The sequence below is a fragment of the Anomaloglossus baeobatrachus genome, chromosome 1 (genome assembly GCF_048569485.1).
Source record: "Anomaloglossus baeobatrachus isolate aAnoBae1 chromosome 1, aAnoBae1.hap1, whole genome shotgun sequence".
NCBI lineage: Eukaryota > Metazoa > Chordata > Amphibia > Anura > Aromobatidae > Anomaloglossus > Anomaloglossus baeobatrachus.
In genome coordinates, this window is record NC_134353.1 from 953,779,076 (window position 1) to 953,796,781 (window position 17,706).

The following is a 17,706-nucleotide window of genomic DNA, read 5'->3' on the forward strand; positions in this document are numbered from 1 at the left end:
AGCCCAGACAGCGGGAGGCAGAACACGGGGCCGGTACCGGAGCCCAGACAGCGGGAGGCAGAACACGGGGCCGGTACCGGAGCCCAGACAGCAGGAGGCAGAACACGGGGCCGGTACCGGAGCACAGACAGCAGGAGGCAGAACACGGGGCCGGTACCGGAGCACAGACAGCAGGAGGCAGAACACGGGGCCGGTACCGAAGCCCAGACAGCAGGAGGCAGAACACGGGGCCGGTACCGGAGCCCAGACAGCAGGAGGCAGAACACGGGGCCGGTACCAGAGCACAGACAGCAGGAGGCAGAACACGGGGCCGGTACCGGAGCACCGACAGCAGGAGGCAGAACACGGGGCCGGTACCGGAGCCCAGACAGCAGGAGGCAGAACACGGGGCCGGTACCGGAGCCCAGACAGCAGGAGGCAGAACACGGGGCCGGTACCGGAGCCCAGACAGCAGGAGGCAGAACACGGGGCCGGTACCGGAGCACAGACAGCAGGACCGTGAAGAGAGAACCGGAAGCAGAAAGAAACACGACAGTGCGGAGGAACCAGGGTAACGGCTCAATCCCAGTGGCTCGAGGGACCTCTGGTGACGTCACATCCACGTGACCAGAAGGGGCGGGGCCTCCATTGCTGATACCAGGAAGTAACATTCTCTCCTCAGTCCCCGGGGCCTGGAGTTGTGTATAATAGAAGCGGGGGCGGGGCCGCAGGATAATAGTGGGCGGAGGAAACAGCCCGAGCTCCTCCCACCACTGGGATTTCTCCGGAGCCAGAGCCCTCAGCACAAGAGGCGGCCCCCGCTGCCTGCCCCGGGAAACCCCGCACATCCCCTCCGCTACATCCCAGCAGAAGAAGCGGCCTCATTGCTGCAGCTGTGAGTGTCCCCGGCTCCTCTGTGCAGGGGCAGCGCGGGCTGTAGAGACGGGGACTCCTCTGTGACCTGTGGGGGGAGCGCGGCCATCACTGAGGGGTCCCGGAGTGTGTGTGACCTGTGGGGGGAGCGCGGCCATCACTGAGGGGTCCCGGAGTGTGTGTGACCTGTGGGGGGGGTCATCACTGATTGGTCCCGGAGTGTGTGTGACCTGTGGGGGGTCATCACTGAGGGGTCCCGGAGTATGTGTGACCTGTGGGGGGTCATCACTGAGGGGTCCCGGGGTGTGTGTGACCTGTGGGGGGGTCATCACTGAGGGGTCCCGGAGTGTGTGTGACCTGTGGGGGGTCATCACTGAGGGGTCCCGGAGTGTGTGTGACCTGTGGGGGGTCATCACTGAGGGGTCCCGGAGTGTGTGTGACCTGTGGGGGGCCATCACTGAGGGGTCCCGGAGTGTGTGTGACCTGTGGGGGGTCATCACTGAGGGGTCCCGGAGTGTGTGTGACCTGTGGGGGGTCATCACTGAGGGGTCCCGGAGTGTGTGTGACCTGTGGGGGGAGCGCGGCCATCACTGAGGGGTCCCGGAGTGTGTGTGACCTGTGGGGGGACATCACTGAGGGGTCCCGGAGTGTGTGTGACCTGTGGGGGGCCATCACTGAGGGGTCCCGGAGTGTGTGTGACCTGTGGGGGGACATCACTGAGGGGTCCCGGAGTGTGTGTGACCTGTGGGGGGCCATCACTGAGGGGTCCCGGAGTGTGTGTGACCTGTGGGGGGACATCACTGAGGGGTCCCGGAGTGTGTGTGACCTGTGGGGGGACATCACTGAGGGGTCCCGGAGTGTGTGTGACCTGTGGGGGGCCATCACTGAGGGGTCCCGGAGTGTGTGTGTGACCTGTGGGGGGTCATCACTGAGGGGTCCCGGAGTGTGTGTGACCTGTGGGAGGCCATCACTGAGGGGTCCCGGAGTGTGTGTGACCTGTGGGGGGACATCACTGAGGGGTCCCGGAGTGTGTGTGACCTGTGGGGGGCCATCACTGAGGGGTCCCGGAGTGTGTGTGACCTGTGGGGGGTCATCACTGAGGGGTCCCGGAGTGTGTGTGACCTGTGGGGGGTCATCACTGAGGGGTCCCGGAGTGTGTGTGACCTGTGGGGGGACATCACTGAGGGGTCCCGGAGTGTGTGTGACCTGTGGGGGGACATCACTGAGGGGTCCCGGAGTGTGTGTGACCTGTGGGGGGTCATCACTGAGGGGTCCCGGAGTGTGTGTGACCTGTGGGGGGTCATCACTGAGGGGTCCCGGAGTGTGTGTGACCTGTGGGGGGTCATCACTGAGGGGTCCCGGAGTGTGTGTGACCTTCTCTGAGTCTGCGTCTGTTTTCCTCGTATTCGGAAGCTTTTGCAGGAATCAGACCCCGGGGATTTCATAACAAAACGTTATTTCCTCATTGTCACCAGTTTCATGGTATTCAGCATCTTCTCCTCACTACGATACTCTCCACTATAAAGACCCACTATGGAGGGAACGACAGACCCCGCACTACACATGGGGGGAGAGAGCGACAGACCCCGCACTACACATGGGGGAGAGAGCGACAGACCCCGCACTACACATGGGGGAGAGAGAGCGACAGACCCCGCACTACACATGAGGAAGAGAGCGACAGACCCTGCACTACACATGAGGGAGAGAGAGAGCGACAGACCCCGCACTACACATGGGGGGGAGAGAGAGCGACAGACCCCGCACTACACATGGGGGGGAGAGAGAGCGACAGACCCCGCACTACACATGAGGGAGAGAGAGCGACAGACCCCGCACTACACATGAGGGAGAGAGCGACAGACCCCGCACTACACATGGGGGAGAGAGAGACAGACCCCGCACTACACATGGGGGAGAGAGAGCGACAGACCCCGCACTACACATGGGGGAGAGAGAGCGACAGACCCCGCACTACACATGAGGGAGAGAGCGACAGACCCTGCACTACACATGAGGGAGAGAGAGAGCGACAGACCCCGCACTACACATGGGGGGGAGAGAGAGCGACAGACCCCGCACTACACATGGGGGGGAGAGAGAGCGACAGACCCCGCACTACACATGGGGGGGAGAGAGAGCGACAGACCCCGCACTACACATGGGGGGGAGAGAGAGCGACAGACCCCGCACTACACATGAGGGAGAGAGCGACAGACCCCGCACTACACATGAGGGAGAGAGCGACAGACCCTGCACTACACATGGGGGAGAGAGCGAGCGACAGACCCCGCACTACACATGGGGGAGAGAGCGAGCGACAGACCCCGCACTACACATGGGGGAGAGAGCGACAGACCCCGCACTACACATGAGGGAGAGAGCGACAGACCCCGCACTACACATGAGGGAGAGAGCGACAGACCCTGCACTACACATGAGGGAGAGAGAGAGCGACAGACCCCGCACTACACATGGGGGAGAGAGCGACAGACCCCGCACTACACATGGGGGAGAGAGCGACAGACCCCGCACTACACATGAGGGAGAGAGCGACAGACCCCGCACTACACATGGGGGAGAGAGAGCGACAGACCCCGCACTACACATGAGGGAGAGAGAGAGCGACAGACCCCGCACTACACATGGGGGAGAGAGCGACAGACCCCGCACTACACATGGGGGAGAGAGAGCGACAGACCCCGCACTACACATGGGGGAGAGAGAGCGACAGACCCCGCACTACACATGGGGGAGAGAGAGCGACAGACCCCGCACTACACATGGGGGAGAGAGAGCGACAGATCCCGCACTTCACATGGGGGAGAGAGAGCGACAGACCCCGCACTACACATGGGGGAGAGAGAGCGACAGACCCCGCACTACACATGGGGGAGAGAGAGCGACAGACCCCGCACTACACATGGGGGAGAGAGAGCGACAGACCCCGCACTACACATGGGGGAGAGAGAGCGACAGACCCCGCACTACACATGGGGGAGAGAGAGCGACAGACCCCGCACTAAACATGGGGGAGAGAGAGCGACAGACCCCGCACTACACATGAGGGAGAGAGAGCGACAGACCCCGCACTACACATGAGGGAGAGAGAGCGACAGACCCTGCACTACACATGAGGGAGAGAGAGCGACAGACCCCGCACTACACATGTGGGAGAGAGAGAGCGACAGACCCCGCACTACACATGGGGGAGAGAGCGACAGACCCCGCACTACACATGAGGGAGAGAGAGAGCGACAGACCCCGCACTACACATGGGGGAGAGAGAGCGACAGACCCCGCACTACACATGGGGGAGAGAGAGCGACAGACCCCGCACTACACATGGGGGAGAGAGAGCGACAGACCCCGCACTACACATGGGGGAGAGAGAGCGACAGACCCCGCACTACACATGGAGGAGAGATAGCGACAGACCCCGCACTACACATGGGGGGGAGAGAGAGACAGACCCCGCACTACACATGGGGGAGACAGACAGACCCCGCACTACACATGGGGGGGAGAGAGCGACAGACCCCGCACTACACATGGGGGGGAGAGAGAGCGACAGACCCCGCACTACACATGGGGGGGAGAGAGCGACAGACCCCGCACTACACATGGGGGAGAGAGCGACAGACCCCGCACTACACATGGGGGGGGGGAGAGAGCGACAGACCCCGCACTACACATGGGGGAGAGAGAGAGACAGACCCCGCACTACACATGGGGGGGGGGAGAGAGCGACAGACCCCGCACTACACATGGGGGAGAGGGAAACATGATTTATGATTAACTCCTTTAAAGCCGGACAATTTTAGGACCATTGAGAAAGTGTTGGAGTCTCCTCAGATCAAGTTCAGTCGGCGCCGGAAGAGGACGAAGAAGACATCTATAGTTTATTGCTTCCAATAATTTCCCCTTATTATCTTCACATATTTTGTGTTTTTAGTTGATTTTACATCACTTCATCCTCATTACAATAAAAAATTTCTCTGTTTTCTTTTTATTTTTCTTGATTGACCCATAAATGATGAATAAAGACGAAGACAAAATTATGGAGAAGATATTCAGCCTGAATCTGGAGATAATCTTCCATCTTACTGGAGAGGTGAGAGGCTCTGATGTCATCACATTACATCATTATCTATGGGAATAACAGAGGATATGACCGGGGAGGTGAGAGGTTCTGATGTCATCACATTACATCATTATCTATGGGAATAACAGAGGATATGACCGGGGAGGTGAGAGGCTCTGATGTCATCACATTACATCATTATCTATGGGAATAACAGAGGATATGACCGGGGAGGTGAGAGGCTCTGATGTCATCACATTACATCATTATCTATGGGGATAACAGAGGATATGACCGGGGAGGTGAGAGGCTGTGATGTCATCACATTACATCATTATCTATGGGAATAACAGAGGATATGACCGGGGAGGGGAGAGGCTCTGATGTCATCACATTACATCATTATCTATGGGGATAACAGAGGATATGACCGGGGAGGTGAGAGGCTGTGATGTCATCACATTACATCATTATCTATGGGAATAACAGAGGATATGACCGGGGAGGTGAGAGGCTGTGATGTCATCACATTACATCATTATCTATGGCAATAACAGAGGATATGACCGGGGAGGTGAGAGGCTGTGACGTCACCACATTACATCATTATCTATGGGAATAACAGAGGATATGACCGGGGAGGTGAGAGGCTGTGATGTCATCACATTACATCATTATCTATGGGGATAACAGAGGATATGACCGGGGAGGTGAGAGGTTCTGATGTCATCACATTACATCAGTATCTATGGGAATAACAGAGGATATGACCGGGGAGGTGAGAGGCTCTGATGTCATCACATTACATCATTATCTATGGGGATAACAGAGGATATGACCGGGGAGGTGAGAGGCTGTGATGTCATCACATTACATCATTATCTATGGGAATAACAGAGGATATGACCGGGGAGGTGAGAGGCTCTGATGTCATCACATTACATCATTATCTATGGGGATAACAGAGGATATGACCGGGGAGGTGAGAGGTTCTGATGTCATCACATTACATCTTTATCTATGGGAATAACAGAGGATATGACCGGGGAGGTGAGAGGCTGTGATGTCATCACATTACATCATTATCTATGGCAATAACAGAGGATATGACCGGGGAGGTGAGAGGCTGTGACGTCACCACATTACATCATTATCTATGGGAATAACAGAGGATATGACCGGGGAGGTGAGAGGCTGTGATGTCATCACATTACATCATTATCTATGGGGATAACAGAGGATATGACCGGGGAGGTGAGAGGTTCTGATGTCATCACATTACATCAGTATCTATGGGAATAACAGAGGATATGACCGGGGAGGTGAGAGGCTCTGATGTCATCACATTACATCATTATCTATGGGGATAACAGAGGATATGACCGGGGAGGTGAGAGGCTGTGATGTCATCACATTACATCATTATCTATGGGAATAACAGAGGATATGACCGGGGAGGTGAGAGGCTCTGATGTCATCACATTACATCATTATCTATGGGGATAACAGAGGATATGACCGGGGAGGTGAGAGGTTCTGATGTCATCACATTACATCATTATCTATGGGGATAACAGAGGATATGACCGGGGGGGTGAGAGGCTCTGATGTCACCACATTACATCATTATCTATGGGGATAACAGAGGATATGACCGGGGAGGTGAGAGGTTCTGATGTCATCACATTACATCATTATCTATGGGGATAACAGAGGATATGACCGGGGAGGTGAGAGGCTCTGATGTCATCACATTACATCATTATCTATGGGGATAACAGAGGATATGACCGGGGAGGTGAGAGGCTGTGATGTCATCACATTACATCATTATCTATGGGAATAACAGAGGATATGACCGGGGAGGTGAGAGGCTCTGATGTCATCACATTACATCATTATCTATGGGGATAACAGAGGATATGACCGGGGAGGTGAGAGGTTCTGATGTCATCACATTACATCATTATCTATGGGGATAACAGAGGATATGACCGGGGGGGTGAGAGGCTCTGATGTCACCACATTACATCATTATCTATGGGGATAACAGAGGATATGACCGGGGAGGTGAGAGGTTCTGATGTCATCACATTACATCATTATCTATGGGGATAACAGAGGATATGATCGGGGAGGTGAGAGGCTCTGATGTCATCACATTACATCATTATCTATGGGGATAACAGAGGATATGACCGGGGAGGTGAGAGGTTCTGATGTCATCACATTACATCATTATCTATGGGGATAACAGAGGATATGACCGGGGAGGTGAGAGGCTCTGATGTCACCACATTACATCATTATCTATGGGGATAACAGAGGATATGACCGGGGAGGTGAGAGGCTCTGATGTCATCACATTACATCATTATCTATGGGGATAACAGAGGATATGACCGAGGAGGTGAGAGGTTCTGATGTCATCACATTACATCATTATCTATGGGGATAACAGAGGATATGACCGGGGGGGTGAGAGGCTCTGATGTCACCACATTACATCATTATCTATGGGGATAACAGAGGATATGACCGGGGAGGTGAGAGGTTCTGATGTCATCACATTACATCATTATCTATGGGGATAACAGAGGATATGATCGGGGAGGTGAGAGGCTCTGATGTCATCACATTACATCATTATCTATGGGGATAACAGAGGATATGACCGGGGAGGTGAGAGGTTCTGATGTCATCACATTACATCATTATCTATGGGGATAACAGAGGATATGACCGGGGAGGTGAGAGGCTGTGATGTCATCACATTACATCATTATCTATGGGAATAACAGAGGATATGACCGGGGAGGTGAGAGGCTCTGATGTCATCACATTACATCATTATCTATGGGGATAACAGAGGATATGACCGGGGAGGTGAGAGGTTCTGATGTCATCACATTACATCATTATCTATGGGGATAACAGAGGATATGACCGGGGGGGTGAGAGGCTCTGATGTCACCACATTACATCATTATCTATGGGGATAACAGAGGATATGACCGGGGAGGTGAGAGGTTCTGATGTCATCACATTACATCATTATCTATGGGGATAACAGAGGATATGATCGGGGAGGTGAGAGGCTCTGATGTCATCACATTACATCATTATCTATGGGGATAACAGAGGATATGACCGGGGAGGTGAGAGGTTCTGATGTCATCACATTACATCATTATCTATGGGGATAACAGAGGATATGACCGGGGAGGTGAGAGGCTGTGATGTCATCACATTACATCATTATCTATGGGAATAACAGAGGATATGACCGGGGAGGTGAGAGGCTCTGATGTCATCACATTACATCATTATCTATGGGGATAACAGAGGATATGACCGGGGAGGTGAGAGGTTCTGATGTCATCACATTACATCATTATCTATGGGGATAACAGAGGATATGACCGGGGGGGTGAGAGGCTCTGATGTCACCACATTACATCATTATCTATGGGGATAACAGAGGATATGACCGGGGAGGTGAGAGGTTCTGATGTCATCACATTACATCATTATCTATGGGGATAACAGAGGATATGATCGGGGAGGTGAGAGGCTCTGATGTCATCACATTACATCATTATCTATGGGGATAACAGAGGATATGACCGGGGAGGTGAGAGGTTCTGATGTCATCACATTACATCATTATCTATGGGGATAACAGAGGATATGACCGGGGGGGTGAGAGGCTCTGATGTCACCACATTACATCATTATCTATGGGGATAACAGAGGATATGACCGGGGAGGTGAGAGGTTCTGATGTCATCACATTACATCATTATCTATGGGGATAACAGAGGATATGACCGGGGAGGTGAGAGGCTCTGATGTCATCACAATACATCATTATCTATGGGGATAACAGAGGATATGACCGGGGAGGTGAGAAGCTCTGATGTCATCACAATACATCATTATCTATGGGGATAACAGAGGATATGACCGGAGAGGAGAGAGGTTCTGATGTCATAACATTACATCATTATCTATGGGGATAACAGAGGATATGACCGGGGAGGTGAGAGGCTCTGATGTCATCACATTACATCATTATCTATGGGGATAACAGAGGATATGACCGGGGAGGTGAGAGGTTCTGATGTCATCACATTACATCATTATCTATGGGGATAACAGAGGATATGACCGTGGAGGTGATGGATTCTGCAAATGTCTGTAGTGATATTATTAATGTCTCCACACTCAGGATTACACATTAGTGAAGACCTCTAGTGATCGCTGTCAGGCCCCTGTGTGTGAAGGACAGGGAGGAACCCTGAGCTCAATCCCGGGGCCTCCACCTCACCCCCCGATACATGAGGACGTCAAAGACCAGAAGGTCCTAGATTTCACCAACAAGATGCTTGAGCTGCTGACTGGAGAGGTGACACTGCTGGGAATGCTGGGACATTATACAGGACGGCACTGGAGGATTCTGGGTGATGACGGTATCATTGTGTTGTCAGGTTCCTATAAGGTGTCAGGACGTCACCGTCTATTTCTCCATGGAGGAGTGGGAGTATCTAGAAGGGCACAAGGAGCGGTACAAGGAGGTGATGATGGAGGAGCCCCAGCCCCGCACATCACCAGGTAATAGACAGGACTGAATACACCCGGCCTATAATTATCTGTATGTAATAATGATGTCCGTCCTGTCTGTGTCTCCTGCAGGTCTCTCCAGTACGAGGACGACCCCAGAGAGATGTCCCGCTCCTCCTCCTCCTCCACAGGATCCTCAGGTAGATGGAGATCTCCCCTATGAGGTGTAGACGGCTGTGACCTCCTTGTGTTCAGTCTTGTTTTCTCCTCCAGTATTAGATGTTTTATACTTGTGTAATGAGAGCGGTGGAGACGGCAGGATCACAGCTGACCACAGGCATCACATACAAAATCCGTGGTCCAGCCAAAAATTGCTATTTCATCATGTAAATACTGATTATTAATTTAGTGACAGGTGTGAATCTAGGGTTGGGAAACAACTGGTTAAAAGAGGGGAAAGATACATTAAACATGAGCAGTTAATCCCACGATTGTGGTGGAAGGGGGCATAGGTGTGGGGTTTGAGGTGTACATGGGGTAGGTGCTAATGTTCCTGCAAGCTCTATTATTATTTATTATTATAGTGCCATTATTTCATGTCGCTTTACAAGTGAAAAAGTGTATAACAATCAGTACATCAATCCTTAATGGTACAAAACAGACTGGTATAGGAGGAGAGGACCCTGACCGCGAGGGCTCACAGTCTACAGGGAAAGGGTGAGAATACAATAGGTGAGGACAGAGCTGGTTGCGCAGTGGTGTACTGGACTGCGGGTTATTGTAGGCTTGTCGGAAGAGGTGGGTCTAAAGGCCACTTTACACGCTACAATATATCTTACGATGTGTCGGCGGGGTCACGTCTTAAGTGACGCACATCCGGCATCGTAAAATACATTGTAGTGTGTGACAGTTATGTGCGATTGCGATTGAACAGTAAAACCTTCATTGCACTCACGTCGTTCATTCCTCTTGAATTGAACGACAGGTTGTTCATCGTACCCGGGGTAGCACACATCGCAGTGTGTGACACCCCGGGAACGATGAACAGATCTTACCTGCGGCTCCCGGCCAGCAATGCGGAAGGAAGGAGGTGGTCGGGCGGGATGTTTAATTCCCGCTCATCTCCGCCCCTCCGCTTCTATTGGCCGGCTGCCGCGTGACGTCGATGTGACGCTGAACGTCCCTCCCGCTCCAGGATGTGGACGTTCGCCGCTCACATCGAGGTCGTATGGACGGGTAAGTACGTGTGACGGGGAGTTACTCGTGTGTGCGACTCGTTCAACAAATTGAACGTGCTGCACATACGATGGGGGCGTTGAAAAACGCATCGTATGCAAAATTGCAACGTGTGAAGCAGGCTTTAGGTTCCTCTTCAAGCTTTTCACGGTAGGAGAGAGTCTGATATGCTGGGGTAGAGCGTTCCAGAGTATGGGGGAGGCACGGGAGTGTGATACCAATGTGATATGACTGAAAGAATGAGTGTGATTAGATAGGAATCATAATCAAAAGATAGTGATCCCAGATATTATTTGATCCATAAATAATTCAGTATCAGAAGAGAGATGTCCTCTGGATGAACCTATCTCACTATGACCAAAGCATATTTGTCAGACAGGTCTTGAAGCAAAACCACGATAATGAGGAAGTAACCTTTACAGTTCCACTTACAGGAAACTTGTGGTTGGCTTAAAACAGGTGTAAGGAAGCTGGCATGTAAAATTCACGGCTCATTGCAATATTTCACTAAAACTGTGGTCAACTGTGGTCGGCCAGTTGTCAACTGGCTAAATGTGCAGGAAATGTGCAGGAAGCTGCTGGTGCCCACAGCAGCTTGTGGTCAAGTTACATGAACATGATTCAGCTGTCACATGCTAGTCACTAATTCACCACTCAGTGTACACGACGTACAAAGTTTTCCTATAAAAATACACCGGACTCGCTTAATGATTAGGGACATTTCCAGGACGCTGAAGTGTACGCAGTACTCATGTGATGCAAGATGCCATGTTGTTTCCTTATCATTAAATCGAGTCCGTCCGATGAGAAAGGATTGCTACAACAAACTGTAAGGCTAGGTTCGCACACTGCGTCTTTTTGACGCTGCGTTTTTGACCGCTAAAAACGCACAAACGCACCTGCGTCCAAAAAACGCATGCGTTTTTGCCGCGATTTGGTGCGTTTTTGACTGCGTTTTGCTGCGTTTTTGATCTCTGCGTTTTTCCAATGCATTGCATGGGGGGAAAACGCAGAAAAACGCAGGAAAGAACTGACATGTCCATTTTTTTTTTTTTTTAACTCAAAAATGCAGGTAAAAAAACCAGATGTGTGTGGACAGCAAAAATGAAAACTCATAGACTTTGCTGGGGAAGCAAAGTCCTGCAGTTTTGAGGCCAAAAACGCACCCGAAAAACGTGCAAAAACGCCGCGAAAAACGCACTGTGCGCACATAGCCTAATGTTGATGCATATTTCTGTTATTGTATAAGATTCTATGACTAAAAAAGTAGTTCTAATGCCTATGTACCGTTGACTATTCATGTGCTATTAAAATAAATAGTATCTTGCTATAAAGAATCTTAGTATTCGTGCCTGATTAGGATATCAGTGAGCGCTTCGTAAGTACGGGCTTTCAGCCCCCTTTTTAGTAGAATTTAGCAAGACATAAATTGGCGTAGTCGGCAGGATTAATTCTATAAGAAGTAATTAACGAATTTTTGTAATTTAGAAATTAAAAACATATATTTAGCAAATTTCCAGATATTTTTTTCAATCTTTTTGGCATAGTGTCAAAATGTTTAGAAAACGTAAGGATAATGTTAAGGAGGTTGTTATGGAGATCCCCCGGCTGGATTGAGGCTCCCTACAATCTTATAGCACATGAATTGGTCAATTGTGGATTGGCAGAACAATGGCAGAATAAGCTCAAGGGTTGTGAGTCTACTGATGTTAATATACTCGATAGTGTCCCTGTAAAAGCAGGGGATGTAGTATCTTGTGGATTGGCAGAACAATGGCAGGATAAACTCAAGGGTTCTGAACCTACTAATGTTGTGAATGTACTCAGTAGTCTCCCTGTGAAAGCAGGGGATGTAGTGTGTTTAGGACGGCGCATCTGGATTTTGGCGAGCGCATAACGCGAGATGCATGAGCGTAATCTAAAGTTGCAGAGGAAAGGTTCCCAGATGGAACAAAAGGTGATAGAATTAGGTGGCCAGAAAACAGTTCTGGAATATAATACCCGACTGTTGAAGGATAAATTGGAATATTATCAGAATGTGGCAGAAAAAGCTGCCGTAAAAATTGTTCAAAATAGGTACAAGAAAAGAAGAGGAAAAGTAAATAAAACCAAAGTACATAAAAGTATCGCCTCAGCTTCTATAAACTGGGATCCCGATACTTGGGATGGGAATGTGTGGGATTCATCTTCATCATCTGAGAAATCTTGTATGCGAATGTGGGAAGAGGTGTTAAGAGAGGAGTAGAGAAGGAGATCTTGTGAGGATCTGAGGTTATATGCAGGTTGGTACCGGGAGAGTAGGTCACAGATTTAAAGGGTGCTTTACACGCTGCAACATCGCTAGCGATCTCGTTAGTGATGTGACGCCAGATCGCAGATACGACCTGCCGAGATCGCAAATAGGTCGTTTATTAGAGCGCCGGTCACATGTGCAATCTCGGCAGATCGCATCTGCGATCTGGCGTCTCACATCGCTAACGAGATTGCTAGCGATGTCGCAGCGTGTAAAGCACCCTTAAGGAGGAGACAGGTTGTGGATGGCTTTGTAGGTCATGGTTAATGTTTTGAACTGGAGTCTTTGGGCGATGGGAAGCCAGTGACTGGATTGGCTGAGGCTGGGGAATAGCAAGGGGAGAGGCGGATCAAGCGGGCTGCAGAGTGTCAGGATAGATTGGAGGGGTGCAAGAGTGTGTGAGGGGAGGCCAGAGAGCAGGAGGTTGCAGTTATCAAGGTGGGAGATGATGAGGGCATGTGCTAATGTTTTTGCTGATTTTTGGTTAAGGAAGGTACGGATCCGGGAGATATTTTTGAGTTGTAGTCGGCATGAGGTGAAGAGGGCTTGGCTGTGCAGCTTGAAGGATAGAGCAGAGTCGAGGGTTACTCCAAGGCAACAAGCTTGTGAGACTGGGGAGAGTAAGCAGCCATCAACTTTGATGGGTAGGCTTGGTGGAGGAGTTGAATGAGGAGGAGGAAAAACAATTCTGTTTTCGCTATGTTAAGCTTTAGGAATCGCGCAGAGAAGAAAGTGAAATAGCAAAGAGGCATTGTGGGATTTTGGTTAGTAGAGAGGTAATGTCAGGTCCAGAGGTAGATCTGAGTATCATCGGCATAGAGATGATACTGAAAGCCTTGGGACTCTATGAGCTGTCCCAGACCGAAGGTGTAGATGGAGAACAGCAGGGGTCCAAGAACTGAACCTTGGGGGACACCAACGGATCGAGATTGGGATGAGGTGGTGTGAGAGTGGGAGACACTGAAAGTTCGGTCGGTTAGGTATGAAGAGATCCAAGATTGGGCATCACAGACTTAGCCCTGAGAGGAGAGAATCTGTAGTAGGAGGGAGTCGTCTACTGTGTCAAAGGCAGAGGACAGGTCCAGGAGGAGGAGGAGGACAGATCAGTGTCGCTTGGCTTTGGCAGTTAGTAGGTCATTGGTGACTTTAGTTAGGGCAGTTTTTGTAGAGTGATGCAGCCGGAAGCCAGATTGTAGCTGGTCAAAGAGGGAGCAGGAGGATAGGACAGCTCAAGATGGATATGCTGTTGCAGTAGTTTTGAGGCATAAGGGATATGGGGCCGTAGCTAGACACAGAGGATGGGTCAAGAGAGGGCTTTTATAAGGATGGGTGTGATCGAAGCATGTTTAAAGCATGAAGGGAATATACCAGTTGATAGTGATAGGTTGAATAGATGGGTTAGGGCTGGGATGAGGACTGCGGTGATGTTGGGGATGAGGTGCGATGGGAGCGGGTCAAGTGCACAGGGCATGTCCTATCCAAAGACAACTGACAACTTCCGTTACCGGGCGGGCTACTCCGCTCCTTTTCTTTGGCAGCCTCACAATGGAATGATTTGTAGATGAGGGCCAGATAGAGCATGTGCTACAGTGGACAGCAAGCTCTGCATCAAGTGGCCTCTCCTCCTGTTCTTCAACATCACACACAGTACAGTCTTCAGAGGTGGCACCCCAATTACTCTTGTTCTCCCCGCGTCACAACTCTCCAACCATCCAGTGACTGTGGGCAATCACAGATGAGCGAGTCTGCAGAGCTGTTCACACAGTCTATCCCATGACTATCAGAGTTTTTTTCCAAAGATTCCCAGACTCGAGGAGGAAAGCATCTGCACTGATGCCCAAAATCTTTGTCAATTGGAAACGGGCCCGGACGAAATTGTGTGCGAGCATGATCCAGACCCTCGCCAACAGACGTTATCCCCCGGGGGTGGAGGTGATGATGTTGAGACTTGGATACCTGAGGAGCACGCTTAATGTACTGTGCTGTGAAGGCAGGAAGAGAAGGAAGACTGACTCTCAGGGAGAGGAGTGGGACAACAGCGAGGATGATGATGAGGTTGTAGATCCCACTTAGTGTGAACCCAGACACATGCAGCCAAGTAGCTCAGGAGAGGAGGAAGACGAGGAGGTTATGTTGCCGCTTTCCGATCAAACTCGTAGTAATGCAACGACGCCATGTGCTTCATTCTCAGCCAAAACCTCAGGCTGCGGGTATGCAGTTCGTAGGAAGGGTTGCATAGCCTGGGGATTTATTTTTTTTTTTGAGATTGCAAAGAATGACCCAACTTACATTATCTGCCAACTTTGTTAAAAAAAAAACAAAAAACGAATCAGTAGAGGCAGAAATTCCAATAATTTGACTACTACCTGAATAAAACTGCACATCCACAACCTACATGAGTTATTCTGGGAATTTTACTGCACTAAAACACCTTGCTTACTACCGGCCACCACATCAACTCTGTCTGCTGCTTCTGCCTCCTCCATTACCGTGGCAAGTGTTCTCACACAGGTCTCCGGCCGCAGAGCCTCCACTTGTGTTCCCACTACAGTCAGGGTGAGTGAGAGCCTATCACCTGTTATGGAAATGGACATGCCAGGGGCTTTTGACGCATATGAGACACAGAGCAAACCACATCTTTCTCAACCCACCATAACATCTCCGCCTAGGTCTCCCTCACAGTCCATCAGTTGTTGGGCACTGAAATGCTGCCTTTCCACCTTGTGGACAGAGTTGGTTTCTGAAAGTTGATGGCCATCGCAGTCCTTCAGTTGCCATTATTTCTCTAATAAAGCTGTGCCAGAACCAGACCAGTATGTCACAGGAAACGTTGCCTGTTCCCTGGAAGACTCTGACTGCCAGGGTGCATTTCACCACTGACACCTGGACGAGCAAGCGTGGCCAGGGGCGTCACATCTCGCTCACTGGGTGATTCTGGTGACTCTGGTGGCTGCTGGGGCAAGGGGCTGCTCCACAAGTCCTGGAATTTCCAAGGCTTGCAGGACTAACCTCTGTATCTATCACTTCCTCCACTGCTTCTGCTTCCTCCACCTCTTTTAGGGCCTCCACCTGCGCTCTCAAGCTCTACCTTAATGTAACACGTGTTCCAACAGTTCAGAGAGCACCCTTCCTCCATACAGGGCTGCCAGGGCTCAACACAGTCAGGCAGTGTGCAAGTTAAAATGCATTTGACAACACAGTCACACAGCTGAAGAGTTGTGGACAGCTGTCCAGGCCGAGTTTCAGCATTCGCTGTCTCCACTGAACCTGGAGCCAGGGAAGGCAGTGTGCAAAAATGGTGCAAACCTGGTGGCGGTCGTACACTGCATCGGTGCAGCCTCACACACGTGCCCTGCATGGCTCATGTCCTCAATTTGGTTGTACAGCAATTTCTAGGCCATTATCCCAGCCTGGATGCGCTGCCGCAGAAGACATGGCCGCTGTGTGCTCACTTCTGCCGTTCACACACCGTAGTTAATCAATTTGTATCGCAACAGAGGTTTTTTGGCCTACCGGTTAACCGATTGATATGAGATGTGCCAACATGGTTGACTTCCACTCTGCATATGTTGCAGTGACTATGGCAACAGCGATGAGCCTTGCGGCAGTAGGTCACGACACGTAGCCTGGGCCAACGCAGTCCAGTCGTGGGGTAAATCATATTTGCAGAATGGGCACAGATGAAGGACCTCTGCATCCTTTTGTAGAGTTTAAGAATGGCTACTAAGCTGGTTACCTCTGATAATGACGTCCTTCCCATCACTATTTCGGTGGTCTACATGCTGCAGCATACTTTGAGTAGTCTGCGGGAGGAAGTAATGGTAACAGAGGAGGAAGCAGAGAAGGATGCGGAAGGGAAACTAATATCTCTAAGGTCCAGACTGTTGTCGCGCAGGCGAGGTGGCATGAGAGAGTGGAGTGCAGCAATCGAGGGGGTCTCATGGTACCAGTCAAACTGTTAGTGAAGGTGCAGGAACCAAGGAACAAATAGAGGAAGACGAGGTGATGGGCGCGCAACAGTCAGGAGATGAAGAAGATATTTATCCCTTATGGAAGTGTCCGACACATGAGCGCCTTCTTGCTGCACTATCTGGACGTGATTCCTGAATTGTTACCATTAGAAATGATGCTGACTACTTGGATGGCTTAGATCCATGGTACAAGAGTAAATTTTGCCAGATGCTTCTCCCTCTGGAAAGTGAAGCACGCTGGAGTATCAAAACCAACCAGTACACAATCTTTAGAGTGGTGTTCCCAAGACGGCAGTGAGGCCCACAGTGTGCATTGCTATTCTAGACTTTGAAACCCGGGAACATCGAGTCGTTATTGGAGAAATTTTAGCAGCAGTTTAAGTGGCAGAAGCACTTTTTGTGAGGTTTGGCACGTGTTTTTTTTTTTTTTTTTTGTTTTTTTTTTTTTTAGACCACCCCATGTACCAGCAGAACAGAGGACACATAGTAAGCGACTGGAGAGGATGGTGCGGAGGTGCATCTAGAGATCAATATTGATGCCACTAGAGGTAGGACTGACACTTTTGCATTTTGGTCTTCAAAAATGGAAGAGTGGCCTGAGCTCGTCAGTCACGCCTTGGAGGGTTTGTCATGCCCGGCAGCCAGCGTTCTTTCAGAACATGTCTTCAGCGCTGCTGGTGGTGTCATGACAGATAAGAGCATCCGGC

The 17,706-nt window shown here is 50.7% G+C and overlaps 2 protein-coding genes across 3 annotated transcripts in view; both read left to right on the forward strand.

Moving 5' to 3' along the window:
- Positions 1 to 17,706, forward strand: part of LOC142257384 (uncharacterized) — a 349,194-nt gene that overhangs the window by 272,050 nt on the left and 59,438 nt on the right. The gene's annotated exons all lie outside the window — the stretch shown is intronic.
- Positions 671 to 10,429, forward strand: LOC142257504 (gastrula zinc finger protein XlCGF66.1-like). 2 transcript variants are annotated; one of them, XM_075329656.1, is made up of 5 exons: positions 671 to 874; positions 4,899 to 4,966; positions 9,168 to 9,344; positions 9,427 to 9,550; positions 9,632 to 10,429. In XM_075329656.1, the coding sequence occupies exons 2-5, from the start codon at positions 4,913 to 4,915 to the stop codon at positions 9,727 to 9,729; spliced, it is 453 nt and encodes a 150-aa protein (XP_075185771.1). In that variant the 5' UTR covers positions 671 to 874; positions 4,899 to 4,912; the 3' UTR covers positions 9,730 to 10,429. The 2 variants fall into 2 exon arrangements, with proteins under 2 accessions (XP_075185771.1, XP_075185763.1); XM_075329648.1 differs by lacking the exon at positions 671 to 874 and having other exon boundaries at positions 4,889 to 4,966.